Here is a 22314-nt window from a genome sequence, read left to right as displayed (position 1 = left end):
TCACAACTAGCTGTGACAATGAACCTTTTTTTTATCAAATAAATAATGTCAGAAAAGTTAGTACTTTAAACAAGGCTTTAAGCCTCCTTATTGCGTGAACATTGAATGTGACTACAATAACAATCTCCTTTTCAAATAGGCTAAAAATTAAAACAGATAAAACAATGAAATGCAATTAATGTATCTATAATTTGTAGGGGTCAATGTTACATTGATTTCTTTTTTTTTTCCAGAACATTTTTACACTCAAGAATCTTTAGGTTCAGCAAATTAACATGGCATAGACAGGGATAATATGAGGCATACAGTTAATTTTGAGGCCATAGAGTATTGTATATTTACATTATCTTTTTAAATCATGTACAAACTGACTAATGTGGCTGTACGTGTGAGTTGGGTGGACATTAAATATTTTGCTTTTTCTAAGATGGTGTATTAGTATACTTTAGGTTGCAAAAGCTTATTTGGAAATTTACAATGTAAGATTTTTTATGACTGCATTTTACATTTTTACGGTGAAGGATTGAGGATTGTCAAATGAAGTCCTGTGTAAAAAGCAAATTTTTATATGCTTCTAGCCCTTCAAAATTTAAGCATCATGATCAAAGATCTTTCTTGATAGATCTCAACAGTATAAACTTCAGGCTCAAAATCTTACATGGCATATCCTACATGGAAAACAGAAATTAGTACAATATGCACACATATTACCACCACACTGTTATGGTGGCATACTGTGTAGCATTCTCCTGCAAAAAAATCCATTGTGGAAGGGCTTCCCTCTGTTAGTGAACTCTTCTTGGTCACTGGGCCACTGGGCTCAATTTCACAACCACTGTCTAGTTATCTGGCCTCTCAAAGGCCATCCGGTCCCTTGATGTTGTACTCTTTGGCAGACTGTGGAGCCGCCAGAGCCTGGAGAACACATTGCGATGGCTCGCAGTATCCGTTAAGGCCAGGAGGCCCAGGAGGTCCTGGAACGCCGGGCATTCCTGGCAACCCCTGAGGCCCTTGCATTCCGTCATGCCCGTCGCTACCATATGCCGGGTGCCCAGGCTCACCTGAACACACGGGGTGGAGACCAAGGCACAGGCAAGCATTAGTATCCAGCGGCTGCTAGACCTAGAATCAGGTAAAGGAAAAAAAAAAGATTTACACTCACCTGGAAGTCCAGGAGGTCCAGGTATGCCTTTCGGCCCTTGTGCTGTAGGTCCTTTGTCTCCTCTGTCTCCTTGGTCACCTTTGTCAGGGCAACATAACAGGATTACACAGGACTCATACGCTGTCTGTGAGCTGTGTCAGTCTGCAAATCAATTTCAGCCACATATTCAGACCCTTATTGAGTTTTTTGGGTTTTTTTTGTACCTTTAGGTCCTTTACTCCCCAGCAGTCCAGGGGGTCCTTTAAGACCTGGCAACCCTCTGGATCCAGGATGCCCTGGGAAGCCATTCTCTCCTGAGGGTCCAGGGGGACCGGGAGGACCAGGAGGACCTGGCAACCCGGCACTGCCAGCCTCTGGCCTCTTCAGGCTGGCTGCAAGTTGAGCTAGCTGCTCTGTGAGGGGACAGATTCAAGACTAGTCAAAAGCTACTTAACGATAACCGACTTATGTAGTTTCTGTTTAGAACATTTGTAATCTGATTTTACTTTTCTGCACTCAGGGTATTGCTGCACATACAAGGAATACAGGCATTGATCACTGACCTTGCATAACCCTCATGCAGACCTGCTTGATGTGTTGATCTGTTGGAGTGCGGCCCTGAAAGACATTGATGTGCGTGCTCACTAGAGGCCAGAGGGACAAGCTCCAGCATCCAGTTTGTTATGGAGCCGAGCACAGCACTACAGCTTCTGAGTTGCGCACCTCTGACACTGCCCAGTTACATCACCCACATGAGCAAACGTTGTTGGTGACAGGCCAAGTAAAGAGCTTAGCACAACAGACATGCACAAAAATCCAACCAATTATGTATACATCAATGATGCATTAGTTAAACACGCCATGTGAAGGACACACTGTGGCATTTTTGCAAAATGCCAAAGCTATTTCAGTGCTAACAGCTCCCCCTTGTGGTGAATTATGTTAAACATGAGTGAGTCAGTGGGTTACAAGCCAGGTCCATGACGTGCTACCTAGACATGTTGAGAGTAAAGAACATACCGATTGCCCCTGTGGCCCGGGTAGCCCGGGTACCCCGCGGTCTCCCTGCATGCCCCGCGGTCCTGTCTGTCCTGCCGGGCCTTCAGTGCCCTGCTGTCCACGCCTACCCTCTGGCCCTCGGTTCCCTGCGTCACCTGGCTTTCCTGTCTGGATAACAGCACATAAACACATGAATAGCCTGCACATGGTGCCAGTGTCTTAGAACCTACTAACAGTAGGTTCATATTGAGAAATTAATCTGGTTCTTGGTATCCAAAAGCACAGTTCACGTGATGTAAAGGTTTTGTAGCCGTGGGGACGGCTTTGTGTGAAACTCACTGATCCCTTCTCTCCAGACTCTCCCTCATCACCCTGCAGGAAAACGTGAACAAGGCATTAAGATTTTGTAGTATCTTCCAAAACTAAAAGGTTCGATTTGTGAACAGAAGTCCTACCCCAACCAACAAATAAGTCAGCAAACAAGGCTGTGAAATTACAGTGGTTCATTGTAGGAATGGTGAAGTTACACACATGATCTCCTTTTTCTCCTGGGGTACCCTCCTCACCGGGTGCTCCCTAGACAAAACAAACACACACAGAAATTACTGACTAAAAAGTATTAATAATTATTCATTATTAATTTAAATCCTACATGTAGGAACCAGAACGCAGAATTGTTAGACTTACTTGTTCACCTTTTGGACCAGTAAGACCAACTGTGCCCTGAAAATTTGTTAAAATAAAGCACTGAGTTAACTGGATTATCAGATAGTTGTAGGATTCATTACCCTTTAAGATGAGTCACCTCATTTAGTTTCTTTACTCTGATAATGCAAGAAAATACAAAGAATTTTGATATTTTGTTCACTGTGCCACCACTAACACCTGCACCACCACTGGTGGTTGTGAAGTCTAGCCAACAGGAACTCCAACACTACACAGTTTAGTGCTTTCCCTACTACTACTACTACTAATAATAAAAATATAAAAATAAGAAGAAGAATTAGAGCTGCAAGATTGACTAGTTGGGTTGTATGTTTCGAGCCACAGGACAAGACATTGTCACTCCAAAATTAACATCCTTTGTGAGACCCAAAATTTATATCTTACCCTGTCACCTTGCTGACCAGGGAAACCAGGTGGACCTGGAAGACCAGGTAGGCCCAGATTCCCCTTAGGCCCCTGTAGAATAATATATAAATACGCACGCACACACATACACGCATGCACGCACACACACACACGCACGCACGCACGCACGCACACACACACACACACACACACACACACACCACAATTACAACCAAACATTGAAATGTATGTTTCATAACCTGCACACCACACCACATTGCTCCATGAGGCTGGCTGCACTAGCAGTAGAGGTTTTTGGGTGCGTGTGGATGTGGATGCTGATTGCACGATGCCCTGAGCTTGGCTGGTTTAAGGAATTCCTGACAAACAGAGGGTTCTTTCAGACCCCCCTTCTACTTTGAATATCCCTTTACCAAAGAAAATACCCCTGAGTACTGAAGCCTCGATAACAACCGCTCATTCATGGTCCTTCACCAGGGGATCATTGTAGTACAGCAAGGCGGCTCTTTATAAGGAGGTTTCTCTACAATTTGGACCACAAAGCAGATCCTCTGTGAATGTCTGGGCAAACACTACACGAGAATCTGAAAATAAGGACCAAGACTAACATGTTTGTGATTGTTGGATTTGGTGTTTCACATTTCGACAACGTAATAATACTGTGCCAAGGACCAAACAGACTTTTTTTTTTTTACTAATAACACATACTTCGAGGGAATTAAATAGCACATTACATACTACATTTTCAGACATAATGTAAAAATAGTATATTTATATTCCAATAAAAAAGTGTGTATTCAATTTTGTCAATTGACTTGTAAAAGTGGCAGTAAATCGTGTTATATCTAATACTTTCACACAAATATTTTCATCTTGACAGTGACATTATAATATGTGCCTCCTTGTTGGAAGAATGGCTTTCTACCAAGATTTCTGTTCAGTTCCCTTCTATTTAATTTTCTTCCTGTCCTTCTTCCTTTTTGTTGTTGTTGTCATATTTATCTTTTCTTCTACTTCAGGAAGACTCTTTTGATCTTTCCACCCTAAAGAGCTACAGGTGCACGGTCAGCAGAGTCTGAAAATATGTGAATGATCCAAGATATTGTGTTCTGAAATCTTCAGATAATATTGTTGATGGGTTTATTGCCTGGAGCTGCTTGGTACTCACCCTCTGACCTGGCAATCCTAGTGGTCCATCTGGACCTTTCGCTCCTCTCTCACCCTACAGCGAGACAAAGAGAGAGAGAGAGAGAGAGAGAGAGAGAGAGAGAGAGAGAGAGAGAGAGAGAGAGAGACAGAGAAACAAAGGCAGGGGGCACACAGTAGAGAATGTGAACAGTGGTCCCACACCTGTGGCCTGTAGTGATCTGTATATGGACACATACTCACTGGCCCACCTCTGGGTCCTGCTGGTCCCACCTCCCCCTGCTCTCCACGTTCACCCTGCAGACAACCAAGCAGCCAAGCAATCCGCCGGTTAGCATGTGAGCAAACGTCCACTGCTACAGCCAAATTACGCCAACAGACCAATGCAACATTCATCCAGTCTCCTCATCCTTCAATGGGATTGCTGTGGTTGACTAAAGCATTTGTTAGTGTAGACTCACTGTTTTTCCATTGTTCCCAATTGGTCCTGCCACCCCTGGATCACCAGAGTTACCCTACAGCAGAAAAGACATTTGGCCTTAATTCTATTGCTACCATCTGCTCATACAGCACTTAAGAATATGTTAATATACGTTCAGCTCAGGCACCAAACCAAAGTATCAGTAATTGTAAGTCAGATTGCTGCTTTGTCCAGCCCAGCTCATAAGGAGGGTCAGAATACATGCCTACCTTTGGCCCACTATGACCCTTTGCCCCTGAGATGCCTGGCACACCCTAAAAGAAGTAAATATATTCATTTTATAAGACAATATAGTCATGGAATTCTTGCAGTAAATAGCACAGGACATCGAGCAGAGGTTTTCTTTATTATTCTCAGTTCTGCGTAAAATGATTTGAAATCACATAAAATGCCTCTTTGAAAAGGTCTTACATACAGGCAGGCCTTGAAGGCCAGCATCACCAGGAGACCCCACTTTTCCAGGGATACCCTAAAATGACATCAGTGACAGACATCAAGAGAGTGAGATAAACAATGGTAAATACGCACTAAATCAGAGCAGCTGAACTTAGGCGTAGCCAGGACAAATGCTTTTTGCTGATGTTTTTGATTTTGGTCGTGTTCTGTCATCACATTACCTTAACCCCTGGCATTCCTGGGATACCTTCACGGCCATCCACTCCTGGCAATCCCTTTGGGGAAAATGTACGACTGGTCATTACATATACTCACTGATCACAAAGCGCTTAATTTTGCATTCCAATCTACAGGATTTTTAAAATCATTTAGAATGCAATACCAATGAAAGAGCACTTACTGATTCTCCCTTAGGTCCACGTAAACCTACGATGCCTGTTAGACCTCCAAGCCCCTTAGTAGATAAACATAAGATCAATTGGAATCAAACCAAATCAACTGGAATGAAATCAAGCAAACATTTACATTTACATTTACATTACAAACAATTATTTTAAAATAAATATATGCAATTTTCAAGTAAACCCTTATTCAGTGCTAAATAAATCAGCGGCAAGAGAGGAAAGGCAACAGTAACAGCCATAACTGTAGTAAAAACGACACAACTGCAAAAAGAACACAGCATTGAATGGATGTGTGTGTGGCAGATGCCTCTACAGTGAAGCTCATATGACTTGAGATGGTTGTTAGCCTGTTCATAAACAGTTATTTCCCATTGTGTGTGTGTGTGTGTGTGTGTGTGTGTGTGTGTGTTTGTGTGTGTGTGTGTGTGTGTTTGTGTGTGTGTGTGTGTGTGTGTGTGTGTGTATATGTGTGTGTGTGTGTGTGTGTGTGTGTGTGTGTGAGTGTGTGAGAGTGTGTGTGAGTGTGTGTGTGTGTGTGTGTGTTTGTGTGTGTGTGTGTGTGTGTTTGTGTGTGTGTGTGTGTGTGTGTGTGTGTGTTTGTGTGTGTGTGTGTGTGTGTGTGAGTGTGTGTGTGTGTGTGTGTGAGTGTGTGAGAGTGTGTGTGTGTGTGTGTGTTTGTGTGTGTGTGTGTGTGTGTGTGTTTGTGTGTGTGTGTTTGTGTGTGTGTGTGTGTGTTTGTGTGTGTGTGTGTGTGTGTGTGTGTGTGTGTGAGTGTGTGTGTGTGTGTGTGTGTGTGTGTGAGAGTGTGTGTGAGTGTGTGTGTGTGTGTGTGTGTGTGTGTGTGTGTGTGTTTGTGTGTGTGTGTGTGTGTGTGTGTGTGTGTATGTGTGTGTGTGTGTGTGTGTGTGTGTGTGTATGTGTGTGTGTGTGTGTGTGTGTGTGTGTGTGTGTGTGTGTGTGTGTGTGTGTGTGTGTGTGTGTGTGTTTATTCTACTAATTTGACCTCCCCACACGATGCATGGGGAAGTGTTGCTCTGTGGATACTCACTTGATTTCCTTTTGGTCCAGTCTCACCAACTTTTCCTCTTTGCCCTCGATCACCCTTAAAAACATCATTTTTCTCAAACATCAATCATTTCCTAAGCTTCCACTGAGTTTTCATATATTTTAAATAAATAGAGAAATATACAACAAACATGAATGCAGGAATAATATATTCATTAATTGTAAATGACATAACTGTTGGGTCAAAGTTTACCTAAGACATTACAAGACACCCGCTAAACTCTCCTCAGCCTAATTAGAATTTTGTCTTAATAAGCTACTGTCATGTAAATTTCGGTTGTCACTGACCAGACTGCGTTGTTACATAGTAAAGTTACTATCCAGTGAGGATACACTAATGACATGTTACTTTTTCCCCTACTGTAACACTAGTGATATTAATTCTGGTACTTACAGGGGCACCTGCAATTCCCTGAGTACCACTGTCACCATCTGCTCCACGTGAGCCCTGTTTGGGAACGTTTGCAGCCATTTATCACATGTTTAATATCACCATTTGTATTTTTTATTGTGTTGACCTTCTGACCCTTACCCTATCACCTTTAGGACCCATTATCCCAGTGATCCCTCTAAGACCCTGTGGACCCTGAAATTACAACACACACATTTACAATGCTTGAATACACCAGATGCACATCTGGCATGGATGGAATACAGAAGTTGAAAATATGCAAAAGATAACGCATGTATTTCTGTAGATATTATACTACATGGTACATACAGCAGTAGTTTGATCGGTTAAGGCCTTAGTAAGGGCGTAACTGATCAAACTTCAGGTATTGTTATTATCCTAGAAATGAGTGCATACAAAGCACACAAACACATTACTGGTAGTCCTGGCACTCCAGGGTCCCCATGGCCTCCTTGTTCACCCTCTTCACCCTGAGAGAAAATACCAGGACCATTTAATCCTCACTGAAGTGTCATTACTTATCTATTACTCCTCTTACTAATACCTCCTGTAAACTCGGTTCAAGACTGTAAGAGTTGCATTTAATGGTTGTATGTGCTAAGTATGTGCTGTCACACAGCGAGCTTGCCTAAAGGGTTAAGTCACAGAACGAAGCATCATTTCACAGCAGTTTGTGAAATGTAGAATGTATTTCATTTTCATCAGAAATTCTATCAAATCCCATTTTATAGGCGTTACCTTATGGCCTTGTCTTCCTGGTTCACCAAATTCACCTTTCACACCTTTGTGTCCCTGCGTATAAAAGGTTGACCTCAGAATCAACACAGCCAGGAGGTCACTAAAACATCACTGTTTATATGTTTATAGTGTTTGTTTTTAAAAAGTACTTAAAGTCAAACACTTTCAGTTTTAAGTTTCAGACAAGGCAATGTTCATCTGGTTTTAGTTTGACCCACCTTCATACCTGGTAGCCCACTATAGCCAGACAGTCCGAGTGTGCACGCATTTGGACACTGACAAACAGAACCAGAACCACAACCGGGTCTTGTTAAAGTAATTTTGATATATTGCAAAGCAAAACCAAATGGGCTCAGAAGAAAAAATTAACTGCAATTAAAATTGCCAGTGCATTGTTTTCATTTTGCTGCATTGCCAATTTGGTTGGTGGAAAGAATCTGCTTTACTTCTAAAAGAAATCTGTAACATAGTGGCTTTTCTTGAAGGACAGATATAAAGCAAAGGAACCTTTGTTTAAAAGGAATTTCTGCAATGCATATATGTTGAAATCAATGACATGAAAAAAAAAAATTATTTCAAAGAGATGATATCTGAGAACAAAGCAACTTCTCATGAGACATTGTGTCACAGTACTTCTTACCAATTCCTCACCCTTCCAAACTCCAGGAGGACCCTAAAATGTTTCCAAACAGGAATGTTTTCAGTTTTTATTATTTTTAGTGACAGTATTTGAATGTTTTGGCATATTATTCCATAACTACTGTAATTTACTAACTACACTGAAAATAGTATGAAATATATGTAGATACAAGAGTCTATACTGACTGCTGAGTCCTTGTGTGTACTTGTAAGTGTTTAACACTATTCACACACCATTTAACTGTTTCATGTCATTAAGAATAAAAGCACAGCTGGGTATAACTGTGAGTCTGCATAAGAGAGGGGAGTTGAGCACAACTTACTCTCGGCCCAGCAAGTCCCGGAAGGCCCACTGGTCCTCTGGGGCCTCGGCTTCCCTGTAGCACATCACATGCAATTTCAAACTCACCGTTTGCTGGGTAATGTTAGAAACACTGTTTTACAGCGGACTACATACCGGGGCTCCAACCTTGCCCAGTTCTCCTGGTAGTCCGTCTTTTCCATCGGCACCCTTCCGTGGAAACAAATAAACATGATATGTAGCACTGATATCTGTGATGAGCAAGTTCATAGGGAGAGCAGACAGACAACAGCTCTCTATGGAGATGGAAGACAAACTGTGTCTACTGCGCTTTGCACTACTATACCTATAAGACTAAATGTGAGGGTGAGAATGCCAGCTTAACCTCACCATGCACACTTAGGAGATGATTTTACTCCCCTCACTCTTCTGTTAGCATCTTACATATGCATTTCACTTATCAAATATGCAGATGGCATGGCTTTGGTGGGATCCAGTTATTGGTGGGAATTAATCTTTAGCTTCTTATTTTATGTATGTGGAAATACTGCTGGCTTGTTTTAAACAGAGAACTCTGGAACTGCTTTTCACAAAACAAAATAACTTTGTTGTGAAACAGATCCGAAATTTGGAAGCACAAGGTGTTTTTTTAAAACAATTTCAACTAAGTAGAAAGAAAGTTGAGTAGTCAGGGTGTATTAAATATCTGGGCATGGAGATTTGCTCAAACTTCATCTTCTCTAAGCATGTTGATTCTGTTTTTAATAAATCTCAATGATGAAGGTTAAGACCTTCTAATGTATCAACAAGTAAGTGTATCAACAGTTAATTATAAATAATTTAATCTGTGCTTATTTTTAATATTACAGTGTTCAGAATAAAAATATCTAGGGTCACTCATATAATAATTCATATAATAACTGGGATAATTCATATAAAAACTGGGAAACAGCAAACAGCTTTGATAATTATATATATAATTTGTGAACAGGACAGGTTCTCTTATAATAAGGTATCTCTCCCAATCCCTATATAATTCCTATATAACTCCCCTTTCTCAGTTTCTCCCCCCAGGAGGCAATTTTAAAACAGCTTCTGAAAAACCTAATTTATATACCCTACAGTTAAGACAATGAATATCCACATAAAGTGATATGTAACTTTGTGGTAGATTTGTATTGCTGTTATAGTAATGATTTTTGTATGAATTATGTTGCATGTCTGCTATATGTGCTCTCTCATTTCAGCAGCAGACAAGTTTTCTGAATGTGGATCAAACAGACAAGGTCTGTTATACAAACAGTGCTTAGAACAAGGTGACAAGAGACAACGGATCATCCAGAGCAATTATTGGCAGTAAAGGAAGCAGCTGCTGCAAAAAAGAATAAAAACTTACAGCTTCACCGTCCTCTCCGACCCCCTACAGACAAAACACAGGAATGCAAACACTACTATAAATGAATACAATCACAGCAAAAGGGCTGTGGCCAGCATGTTCATGAACACATGGAGATTTGCTCAAGGGGATATTAGGCATGAATAAGGGGATTATTAGGCAACGTTTATGCCGTTAATTATGTTAAATTTTTATGTTAATTTTGTTTTTGTATTTAATAGTTTGATACTTTTTAAAATTTGTTTTCAAAAACATAAAAATGCAAATTCAGTTGCCTTGTATATGGACATGTATATGGCCTCTACATGAAAAAAACAAACAAAAACCTCACAAGAGTGAATATTAGCATGACAAACCTCGGTGGTATTTATAATGCATAGAGCTTCATTAGAATCTTATGAAAAATATGAGTCAGAGCTCCCTGCACACCACATGTGTAGCACATCATTAGTATCAATAATTCAAAGTCCCAATCAAAAAGTGTTGAATTTGCTGGCAGTTTTTACTAATGCAGACACAAACAGTTGCAAAGCCCCCTAACAAACTGCCAGTAAAGATCTGACAGCTGTAGTGCCATCTTGATTATTCTTAGCTAATTTTAAGAACTCTTTAAATGAAAATGTAGAGTTTAGTGTTCAAATATGGATTACTTACAGGTCTCCCCCCAGGTCCAGCCTTGCCAGGCTCACCCTAAAAAACCCATAAAATACAAAACAACTCAGTCAAACCAAGACCTATATTACTCCATACTCTACAAACCAAAACCAACGCTGATCCAAGATCTTTTCAGTCTTACTTAGTACCTTATGAAAGTGAAATGGCAGGCAAAAATATAGTGAGCCAACGTGAAAAACTGGTCATTTATTCCAGGTCTCCTCATGGTTTATGTATGGTCTGTGACTGATTACTGGTAACTTACTTTCGGTCCAGTAGGTCCATCTGGACCAGGTTCTCCACGAGGCCCAGTCAAACCCTAAAGAAATAAAGTCAGCCTTTGAAACCTCACAGTATAATTTCACAAAGTGTATTCTGTGTATAATCTGGGCCACACACAAATGATCAGTAATTTGACAGCACTTAATTTATATAAATTGATATTACTGTAAAGAAAGAATTTCTCTGTTTTGAACATTTGTGAGAAAACTCTAAGACCCAGTGTTTGGCCTACAGGAATGGTTCATTTTATTTGCTAAAAGAATTCACAGTTATATAGTTATAAAATGTGTTAACTGGAATAGCTGTAACTAGAATGATGAGCCACATTTCATTATTTCTCAGTGTAAATGTGTTACGGAAATCTAAAAATAAAATAATTAAATAATAGATGCGGTGGCCCATTCTGTGAACTCTAAAGTCCTCTAAAGCACCACTGCACAATCCAGTTAGTCTGAATTAGGCTCCACCCCTCTTCTGATCTAGGATTTACGGGAATACGGCTGTATGCTGTGTTTAGCACTACAGCCACTAAACACCCTGCACAGTAAAGACTCCTCCGCATTTACCCCTGCATATTTCACATTTGTTTCATCACTCGCTAATTCGAAGTGAAACGGTTTGATGCTGCAGTTACACACTTATTATGCTAGCGTAAAGCCATTATAACATCTTACATGACACTGAATATAAAGTCTAAACATTAGTGCCGAGCACTGTGGCCGGGGAGGACGGCATACAGGAGCCATATTGTGTCTGTCTCCCACAGGCACTATTCCATCAGCAGCTGGTGCTCAGGTCCAGACTCACAGGCTTCCTCCTCACACACAAAAAGGACTCTGTGTGCGTGAAGGCTCTACAGGCTACACTCTCCCCCACTCAGTATAAATGGGCAAATTGATGAATGCCATATTTATATATTTTTAACTTTTTTTTCCCCTTTGAGCTGCTTTAAACTGTAGGCAGTCTGCATGGTCTAAAGATCATCTGTGCAATGATACTATATAGAGATGAACAGGTAACTTTTTCTATTGTCTGTTGATGTTGAATAGTCAGAAACAAGATAGAGTTGAGACATACATCTGCTCCTGGCTGTCCTGGTCTTCCAAGCACTCCGTCTTTTCCATCATCTCCATCTGGGCCCTATGATGTTCAAATCAGTAAAATGTATAAGCACATAGCATCTTATATCAAGCATATGACTTAACCACACACAACTTACTGCATGGCCGTCTGGTCCAGGGCCGGGTCCCCTCTCCCCCTAGAAACACACAAGTAAACAAACAAGCAATGAAATGTGCTGAAAGGTGTTTTTCATATGAATAACAAAAGGTCACACAGACAACAGCCTCCCTAAAGAAGCACTGTTGGCTTTAGCACCCAAAGAGTAAAAGACGTCCAGTGTAGAGCTTACATCAATTCCATCAATGCCAGGAAATCCAGGAAGTCCTGGAGGGCCAGATGGCCCCCTCGGACCAACTGGGCCCCTCTAAAACCACACAACCACACACACACACACATACACACATACACACACACACACACACACACACATACACATACTGTGGTAAATTCATCATGTCAATTATTTAATCTGTTCATCTTTTAACAATTAAATCTCTGAAGATGATTCAAACCTTGCTAATGAAACCTTGCTAATGAAACCACTCTACAGCAGTTCCCTTTTGATGGACGTAAACTACACAGTGACCACTTTACTGGAAATACATTGACTATGTCAGTTATCATTCTTTCTAAATAACAAACAGCAATAAATATTTTTTTAAAGTGGTGCTAAGCAAAAATATATCATTTAAAATACATAATTATATATTTTTAAATGCATACAATGTAGTATATTCTACATGGTCCACATCAAGTTAAAGAAAAAATAATAATAATAGGATTTTTTAGGTTAAAAGAAGTAGTATCCCTCACTGTCCTTCAGAGTGAGCAAAGGCACGACCTGAGCAATAGTTTGTAGCATTCAACGTACCTGAGCGGAGCAGATAAGGACTGTTTGCACTAAAATCACCAATAGCGACGGCCGGAAAATTCCTGCGTACACCATGGTCTCCCTGATGTTTTTGGAGAATGCAAAAGTCCTTTTATTAGTCGGGGTTTACGATTTTTCAGTCAATATTCCCCAACTGAAACGCCAAACCATCCCAAGACGCCAAGATGCTGGATGTGCTATTAAAAATTCATGTTTATTCATAATGACGAACTTAAAGTTGGAAGGCGGTTGGCAGAAAGTAAAAAAAATCTGCGTAAAGTAGGTGTGGTCCAAATTCCTGCTACCACCTGTGGTCAGCCTACCATCTGAAAATGGTTCCCACGCATAGCGATTGCATTGACTGATATTGGCCTATCAATATATCACGATGGTCTTTAAATCAATTTTATGCATAACATTAAAATCCATGTTTAAAATGTACAATTTACCAAAATGTGCAATATCTGGTTAAGTTTACATAGAATGATACATGAGTATATTTGAAGTTTGATTAAATAAATAAGCTTTGTTATGAAGTTTGTTTGTTTTTTTTTAAGCGGTCATTTTAATGTTTTAATATTAAACTTATAAAGAGCTGTAATAGTGGCTCTACGTTCTCCGGCATGATAGGAGGCGCTATTTCACCAGATGCGCGTCTGCGCATGCGTGGCTTTTATGCAGAAGAAACGGCGTCGTTTTCAAAGCTTTGGAACTGCTTCTGTTGTCTTGGTACTGGAAACATATCGCCAGCTAGAAAGGTAACCTAATAATGTAATAATAATAATAATAATAATAATGATAATATAAATAATATGCAGTGTGCAGTGGTAAAGTAAGAACGTAATTCTGGTCGTACGACGTTAGGTAATTGGTCTGTCTTAAATTGTTTACCAGACACAAGCAGAAATCAAACTTTGGTAGCTACGCTAACTCATTAGCCACGTCCCAGGTTGCTGGGTTGTCCACATACCTAACGTTTAACTAGCTATATCCTGAATTAAAATGACTATTCTAGCGTTGACTATTCAGAATTCTTTGTTTTTGTTGAATCTTTTATAGCAGGAGTTTCATCTAACGTCACTGTAAAGTATTATCAGGTAAGTTTTCCCTGGACTTCACAGGCAATGCAAGAGCTTGAATTTTCAGAGGAGGAAGTCCAGCAGCAGTTAGCTGCTCTTGGGTACACGAACATACCGAAACAAAGACTGCTTGAGTTCAAACGAGGTAAGTTCTTTAATTAATATTCTAATACATTCTCGAATTTTGGTTTTACTTTGTGAAACATTATGCGATAATTATGAAAGTCCCCCAAATCGTTTCTAGATCTTGACTTGCTAATTTATCATGAGAAGTCAAAGAGCCAGACTTCAGCTGAGTGGAGCTCTTCAAAATCCCAGAGCAGTTCAGTCAAGAGTCCGCCTGTGATCACTAAAGAGAGAGGTTTGTGGTTGCATTTGTAAAAGGACACAGTGGCCAAAAAAGCATGAAAGATACTTAGAACACTGATTGTAACCCATCATGTGCTTTCTTTTAGTTCAGGTACACAATACTGGTTCCAATTACAGATACATTTACTCTCATGGTGATGCAGCATACCAGGTATGGACACATCCCACAGATACCCCCCCTCCCACTTCCTCACTGTCACTTTACTAATGTATATTAACTTTGCACTTTTATATTTATCCTGTCAAGGTTCTGACCTCAGCTTTTAATGAAGATGGTCATGTGAATCAGGGTCACTATGACGCTTACGTAAAGCATTCAGTGGCTCCCCGGTACATCAGACCTTCAACAGCTCCTAACCGACTTGTAGAGGAGGCACCCTCTGACATTTGTTGCTCATTACTGAATACCAGTCAGGCTGTTAGTCCTGACACAGGCCTTTACACAAATGGAAAACCAGCTATCAGGAGAAAAGTGCTTAGGTGAGGTTTCCTTCTGTAAAGCAACCCTTAACTGGGGAGTTGTATACCTTTTAACTACATAAACCTGTGTTATTACTCAGTGAGTGAGAGTATTGACTCCCATGCATGTATGTAAAATGTGCCCTCACATTTTGCATTTTTGTTAAAAAACAAGTCATGTTTTCAGATTAGTCTCATTCAGGTAAATAATACCAAACATTTCCCTCCTAGGAAGCACAGGGGACAGTCTCATGTTTGTGATGAATCTACAAACAGTGAAGACTCTGGTAAGTTTTTTTTAATTTCTTTTTTAATTTTTTTAGCAGTATTCTTAGCTTTTTAATAATGATCACTTGTGGGCAAAGTGGATGTTATGGACATGTCCTGCCACCTGGTGGCACCCTAGGGCTTCAAAACAGAACTTGTGTATCAGTGCTAATCTTCTTATAGTCACTCCAGCACCTTCTCAGCCATTTGCAGAGGCTCGGTAGATGGGCTAATTTTTCCTTTGCTGCTGATCAAAAAGAAAACCATGTATCAAGGCCTCGATGGCCACTGGGAAAATAGCAGTGAAGAAGACAAAGATTCATTGTCTTCCTCATTCTAGACTGACTGGGAGAGTAATGAAGAACAGGGAGAATGTTTTGTAAAGGATGACAGCGAGGGTATAAGGCCTGAGGTAGAGCATGAAATCAAAATGAAGGAGAATGAAGAAGAAAGGGACACTTACTGTGTAGCGGTAGACAATACGACTGAGGGGATTGGAGGGAAGCCAGGAGCGGGCAGAAAATGCAGTAGTCAGCTTGAGTGTTTGATCGATCGCCTTAAGAATGAGGAGCCTGCAAGTGACGATCTGGAGAGTGAAAGGGAAATGGAATGTTTTGCTAGTGAGGCTTGCAAAAGTGTAATGACGAGCAAGTTAACTGGAAGAGAGGAACAAGAGAGTGAGAGAGAAGGGTCGGGATGTTTTGTGAATCAAGATGGTCTAAAATCTATGAAAAAAGGCAGAATGGACTATGGACCTATAGGAACCTCAGTAAAGCAAATAATGGACAGCAGACAGGAGTGGAGAGGGTCCTTTCTGAATAAAAACAACACTTTCTTTAGCGTTGATGGAAAGGAATGGACTGATGAGTCATATACCAAGCAAGGAGAAATGAAGATTGGCTGTACAGTTTCTAGACAGAAATGGGAACACAGTGCTGAGCAGCATGAAGGTGAAGAGAGGTTGGATGAAGATGTGTGTGGCGATAAGGTGTTTGAGGATAACCCTGGAAGTGTAGGCAGCCCTGCAGCAAGCATCTTAACATCTGGTTATGGGACGTGCAGGCTAGACTCTCTTAAAGATGACCTGGATTGTCTCGACTGCAGAGGTGACTGCACTCTGACTCTGCACTCTGACTCTGAAAGACCTAATGACATTTACTGGGAAGATGACAGTGGCCTGTCTTGGTATCAAGGCAGCCTTGCTTTGCAAGCATCTGGGCAACAGATTCCTTCATTGTCAGTCAAGGGAAGTGATCAGTCTCTTTTTGATCATTGTGGTCGCAGTGAAGGTGCATCTGTACAACACTGTGTTGGCCAACCCCTGGGTGAACTTGATGAGAGTACACCTGATGAACAGACTACCAACGTGTATGGTGAAAAGGACACACAACCTTCTGCTACAAAGAGCATTGATTGTCCTACAAGAGAACAGAAATGCACCACTGATGTTCGCTACCAAGTTACCAGGGCAGCCAGCCATAATGCAGCCAATAGCAGTGACGTCTTGGAAGCTGGAACAATACATTTGGATTATCAACACCCCTTTAACATGCGTCCTGATAAAGGAAAAACCATGACAAAAGACCGCAGGTATAAAGATGGATATCAAAGACAAGAGACAAGGAAGGGAATGAAAGTAAAGGCACATATTTTTACACTTGGTGGGTATCCAACCCCTCACTCATTGTAGTACACAGCTTGAAGTTCTATTAACATTGTTTGTTCAGTTCTTATTTATTTTCCAGCTACCAACATGCCCTAATGAGCTGAACACCGAGGTCCTTTTTTCTCCCCCCCCAATGCATTTTTTTGCAGCTTTCTCTTCTCATATATAAACAGCTTTCCAAGTGTAGTACATTATATTTATTAGCATGTTATTATTTTTGTTTTATTTGTAGCGCCTGTAAGTGAGCTGGAAGAGTGTTTGGATCGGCTGCGAGTGTCTGCTCCTCAAGGGCGGCGTGATTTGGACTCTGTCAGCGAGGAAAGGGGCAGCTGTGCTGACACACAGAGCTCAGCAACAGAAGAACTGCCCAGTGCCTTTCAGGCCTACATCAAAAGCATGGTGAGTACATCCAGCATTTTGTCATTTACTTGCTGTGTGCTAGTAGTATTCAGCACCAGTACAAAACATGTAGTCCATGCTGGGGCATCTGCCCAGAGTGAAGATCATTCCTGTATACTGATGAACCAGCCTACTGTATAACTTTTCCAGGTTTTCTTTGGCTTGCATTAGACATAGTTGCACTTCTGATGATTGATTGTTTTTCTGTTTTAATCCTTTAACAATGCAGACAAGATCACGCAGTGAGAGTGACATCCGACCGCGCCCCAAATCCTGTAAGATTTTCTACACTGTTGCTCTTGCATACACTTCTATGGGATCAGGTACCTAATTTGTAGTCTAATTTGAAGTTTTCCAGTAATTAGCTGAGGATGACGATTCTAATTCTGGATTTATTATTGAATGAATGCATTAACTGGGGCAAAATGTTTGGACAGAAAAATGAACTTTGGAATTCTTAAAAGAGCTGCACTCATGACTAGTTTTTATTTCTGCTCAGGTTGTGAGTAAGGTAATACAATGTTGACTAGTTGATTAAAAACGTAAGTAATTTTTCTGCTAGGCATACTAACGAGCCCGCAATTTTCTCTTCAGTTATTCGCCCAGTTATGGATCACCCACATACAAGAAACTTGAAAAAAAATGATCCTGTAGCAAAGTAAGATGTTTGAAATGCTTCTTTGCTCCTTATAGTGTCTGAAACGCAATGCAGTGATTAGGGAGACCTTTTTATTTGTTTAGCTTTTACAAAGAGAGTTTCAACACCCAAGTATTCTCACTTGGTCCTCAAAGCCCTATACTCTCCCTTTGTATCAGGTATTTCCAGTATAAGCAGGATTGGGAGTTGTTCAAGGCTCCTGGAGAGAGGAGCAGGAAGGAGCTGCACTGGGCCATCAGGGTACAGTACTTCCTAGCCTACGTATTTAACTCCGCCAAAACTTCTAACCTGTGTTCTGACTCTGCACTCCTGTACTGTATATAGAATACACACACAGTATTGGATTAACAAGTCTGCTGTTTATTTCTTGTCCTTAGGAACAACTGATGTACCAGCCTCCACCAGTAAGCAAGTCACTTACATTACATACCTATCAAAGAATTCTACTTTATCTGCACTGTATACATAGTTTTAATTTTTTTGTACTGTTGAGAAATCACTTTGTACTTGCAGCCAAAGCCTCAGAGAACATACATCCCCAACAATTATGTGGTACCCACAGCTAAGAAACGTTCCGCCTTAAGATGGGAGATTCGACATGACTTGGCAAATGGTATCATTCCAACAAAGATCACCTACCCTTGATGAGACTTTGACTGAATGCATCATCATTAGTTGTCCCTACATGGTGAAGGTTTTTATTTATTATATGTTTTAACTGCCTGTGAACTGTATGAATGGAATGAATGGCAGATCACCAGTTTATGAAATAAATCTTTTTTAATACATTGAGTTCATGGCAGGTCACTGTAGGGGAGTTTAAAAGGGTACAGAGGAGTGAACCTGCAATCATGCCACAGTAGCTTCTTCTCTAGAAATTTCACCGCCTCCAGAGTGAGGACCAGACTTTCATGTTTCAGCATGCTGTGTACATTCAGACCTGTAAAGTGAGAGGAATTTTAGATGATAATTTAAGTGAGAGTCTGACATTGTAGGCATGTTTACTGTAACGTAAGGATGAGCTTACCTATTGCTGGAATTATATTCACAGTCTTCAGACTTGCTGTGGCTTGGAGAATGTTCTGGGGAAATTCTTCCCCTCTGAAGAAAACCAAGAAAAAAAAAATAGTATGAAGCTGATGTTTTGGGCAAGTCACGAGACTAAGAAAACAGAAGTAACAGAAATAACCAGCATATTGTGGCAAGATATAAGTTGGATATACTCACACATCCACAATCAGGACTGAGTCCCCCCACTGTCTGTGTTTCATGAGGTCCTGTAGATAGTGAGCATCTGGTGTGGGAATCTCTAATGAGTCAACAATATGAAGATAATCCTAAAGGGAATAAACATGTTTAGACTATAGCATATACAGCTACACAGAGTTTAAGGCAGAATTCTACTTACAGTACCTAACTAAGCATAGTTTTCCACTACTTGTGGAGGGAACAGTATCAAGGTTTGATGTGAAATGAAACCAGTGGAAATTAATTTTAATCACAATTATATTGTCAGTTTTTCCTTGTTGGAGATGAGTCTTTACTTACCTGAGTCAGTTTGGAGGTCAGTGCTATTTTGAGTCCTTGTACACGCACCTTCATGGGTAGCATGTAATAGTAGCTGGTTGGTCCTCTTGGGCCATGAGCAATGCCACCTAAAACAGGGAGCTCAGATTCAAATACTCATGGATTCCAGAGGTCCTTTAGCTGTACACATCAGCATGGCTGATTACATAAAATACCAGGCATCAAGCTCCAATGCTGAATGGCAGTATATATTTGGGTCTATACATTTATTGCAGGACAATCTCACCTCCTCTCCATAACGGCGAGCGGATGCTTCCGTGCCGAGCGCGTCCACTTCCCTTCTGTCTCCATGGTTTCCTGCCTCCCCCACTAACCTCTGCCCTGGTCTTCACCTTGGCATGGCTCTGGAGGTTAATAAACAGTTCATTCACTTATTACAGAGTTCCAAACCGAATCTATAAGCTACATCAGCACATGAACTGTGCTTTGGGAGCTTCAAGAAGTGGGTTTTCATAACAGCCTTGTGTGCAGCTGCTCCAAGATCACCATGTACAAAGCATTGGCTGGAGTGTTGTAAAGCATTCCTATATAATGGATAATGCTGGTCTGGACGATGCAGATGACTACCGACTGCAATGCAAAGTGACAACAGTAAAGTTTGTTGGAGAAAGAATAACTGTCTGGGGCAGTTTTGCACCATGAAATTACCTTTTAAAACAATTACATTCTTTCATGTATGTGGCAACAGTTTGGGGAAGGCTGTTTCCTGTTGGAGCATGACTGCACAAAGCAAGGTCCATAAAGACATAGAGGATCTGTGGAAACTAGCAGAGAGCACTGACCTCAACCTCAAGGAACACCTTTAGGATGAACTAGAAGGTTGGCAGTGAGCCATGCCTTCTTGTCCAACATCAGTGACTGACTTCACAACCCCTTCACTGACTGACTAGGCACAAATTCCCAGACACTCCAAACTCCTGTGGTAAACCTCCCCGGAAAAGTAGGGACTGTTACAGCTGCAATATAGGGACCAGCTTCATATTAATGCCCATGTAATGGGACAGGCAGCAAGGCCACACAGGTGTCTGTCAGGTGCCCACATATGTTTGGCCATATAGTGTATACATATGAATTAAGTCATCCCATACTTGTAGGAACTCATTCAGAATTACATTATTATTTTAAAGCTACTTACAATTCTCTTGAAATTTCTTTGCCAGACCTCCACAGCATGGAGTATGTCGAGTCTTATAGATGAAATGGAGCAAGAGAATCAAATAAACAAAAGCCATATTTTACACATATATACATACATATTATATATTTGTTTTCTAAAACGCATAATTTATATTTATATATATATATATATATATATATATATATATATATATACATATACATATACATATACATACACACACAAACACAAGCCTAGATTTTAAACAAAATCCCTCTAGGTTCAAGCAATTTGTCCAACTATAAGAAAATATTGTTTATATCTACCAGGTCCTCTATAAGTAGCATCTTTAAAATATAATTGTGGTTGTGCCACAAAATAATAATTTATTTATATTGCACTTTTCTTACAGTGACTGTAGTTCAAAGCACTTTTACATATCAGGAGACAAAGAAGAGCACATGAATGATAACACCTTACTTGAGCTGTAAACCTTTGCAAATCTATGTACGTTATTGCTGTAAATCATAATTGTAATCATAACTCATTTCTGCATATCGCTGCAAAGATCAGTAAAGGGTATAATAGCCTGCTTTACCTCACAGGAACAGAAAAGACATCAGGGTGGAGGTCAACAACACCTAGATGTTCACTGTCACGACTTATTAGAGATTCCAACCACGTCCGAGTTGGTGTGCGATGAGCTGGAATATCAGCCTCACATTTGCGTAACACTGGAAGGTCCGAGGTGGTCGGAGGAGCTCTCTCTGAAGAGAAGAGTGGAGGACAGCAGACCGCATAAACATCCAAACTGATATTGTTTTCAACCACATTAAACCTTGAAAATCATTTAAAAAACCCCAGTAACTCTCTGCTATTTAATGGGGGCGATGAACAAGGACAGCAAACAAAAACAGCAACACCAGAGCAACTCAACGGCAAACACATACTAAAGGACTCATTATAACATGAACTGAGTAACTTACTTTCTCGTGGAGCCCCAATTAAATTTGGTGGAAGTCGTAAGTTTGCCGGAAGGCCGGATTCTCCGGACAAAGATGAGACCAACTGATTCAGGAACACAGTCACCGTATTTAGCCAAACTACTAATGGCGTTTAGTTTACTCCATTTTAAAAATCATACGTTGCTGTTAGCTAGCGTTGGACAATTGTAGTGTAGCATTAGCATTAGCACAGTTAAATCCGGTAAATGTTTGCGTGGTTGCTTGCTTACTTACGCGTTTAATTGTGTCACTTCCACATCTTGCTAACGCAGATCGAAGCATGATTGTGCATAAAATAAAGTTAAATCACTGAACCCATAATCACCACATGCAACGTTACTGCTAAACGTCCAGGCGGAAGGTCGTAGGAGGGCTCGTTTCCGTCCGCTACATATGACGTAAGACCCTGTTTTGGCCACTGCATTATAGACGCACACAACTCTGGAGTTCACATAAATGTCACCGGTTTACACAAACATTCAGCGCAAACCACACAAATAGTGAATGAAGCTAAATATACATTTAGACTACAGTATTTTAAATGGTGCGAACAAAATATTTTTTAAAAAG

The 22314-nt window shown here is 40.6% G+C and overlaps 3 protein-coding genes across 7 annotated transcripts; 1 reads left to right on the top strand and 2 right to left on the bottom strand.

The window, feature by feature from the left end:
* Positions 1-48: 48 nt before the first annotated feature.
* On the bottom strand, positions 49-13354 carry col9a1a (collagen, type IX, alpha 1a). Its single transcript, XM_081708535.1, has 32 exons — positions 13140-13354; positions 12558-12632; positions 12366-12404; positions 12224-12286; positions 11130-11183; positions 10865-10900; positions 10211-10234; positions 8971-9024; positions 8837-8890; positions 8515-8547; positions 8093-8149; positions 7875-7928; positions 7553-7606; positions 7257-7310; positions 7119-7172; positions 6708-6761; positions 5656-5709; positions 5477-5530; positions 5275-5328; positions 5069-5113; positions 4840-4893; positions 4622-4675; positions 4401-4454; positions 3251-3322; positions 2828-2863; positions 2672-2716; positions 2480-2512; positions 2162-2308; positions 1705-1759; positions 1366-1554; positions 1163-1240; positions 49-1061 (listed from the first exon to the last, which is right to left on the bottom strand). The coding sequence occupies exons 1-32, from the start codon at positions 13212-13214 to the stop codon at positions 856-858; spliced, it is 2064 nt and encodes a 687-aa protein (XP_081564661.1). The 5' UTR covers positions 13215-13354; the 3' UTR covers positions 49-855.
* A 455-nt stretch (positions 13355-13809) lies between these two features.
* hyls1 (HYLS1 centriolar and ciliogenesis associated) lies at positions 13810-18828 on the top strand. Of its 5 annotated transcripts, XM_081708522.1 has the most exons (12): positions 13811-13897; positions 14202-14363; positions 14463-14579; positions 14674-14738; positions 14835-15067; positions 15278-15333; positions 17212-17378; positions 17608-17653; positions 17973-18036; positions 18195-18276; positions 18414-18440; positions 18550-18828. In XM_081708522.1, exons 2-12 carry the CDS (start codon positions 14264-14266, stop codon positions 18679-18681), a joined length of 1089 nt encoding a protein of 362 aa, XP_081564648.1. In that variant the 5' UTR covers positions 13811-13897; positions 14202-14263; the 3' UTR covers positions 18682-18828. The 5 variants fall into 5 exon arrangements, with proteins under 5 accessions (XP_035379296.1, XP_081564648.1, XP_035379297.1 ...); XM_035523403.2 differs by having other exon boundaries at positions 13810-13897; positions 14199-14363; positions 18414-18828; XM_035523404.2 differs by having other exon boundaries at positions 18414-18828.
* mrpl4 (mitochondrial ribosomal protein L4) lies at positions 18376-22127 on the bottom strand. Its single transcript, XM_027018352.2, has 9 exons — positions 21979-22127; positions 21727-21808; positions 21339-21507; positions 20759-20810; positions 19850-19967; positions 19585-19691; positions 19264-19373; positions 19064-19137; positions 18376-18976 (listed from the first exon to the last, which is right to left on the bottom strand). Exons 1-9 carry the CDS (start codon positions 22024-22026, stop codon positions 18831-18833), a joined length of 906 nt encoding a protein of 301 aa, XP_026874153.1. The 5' UTR covers positions 22027-22127; the 3' UTR covers positions 18376-18830.
* Between the last annotated feature and the right edge of the window lie 187 nt (positions 22128-22314).

This window comes from Electrophorus electricus, chromosome 26 (assembly GCF_041902795.1).
Source record: "Electrophorus electricus isolate QZ-2024a chromosome 26, ASM4190279v1, whole genome shotgun sequence".
NCBI lineage: Eukaryota > Metazoa > Chordata > Actinopteri > Gymnotiformes > Gymnotidae > Electrophorus > Electrophorus electricus.
Note: the sequence above shows the minus strand (reverse complement) of the source record. Positions and strands in the feature narration are given on the sequence as shown.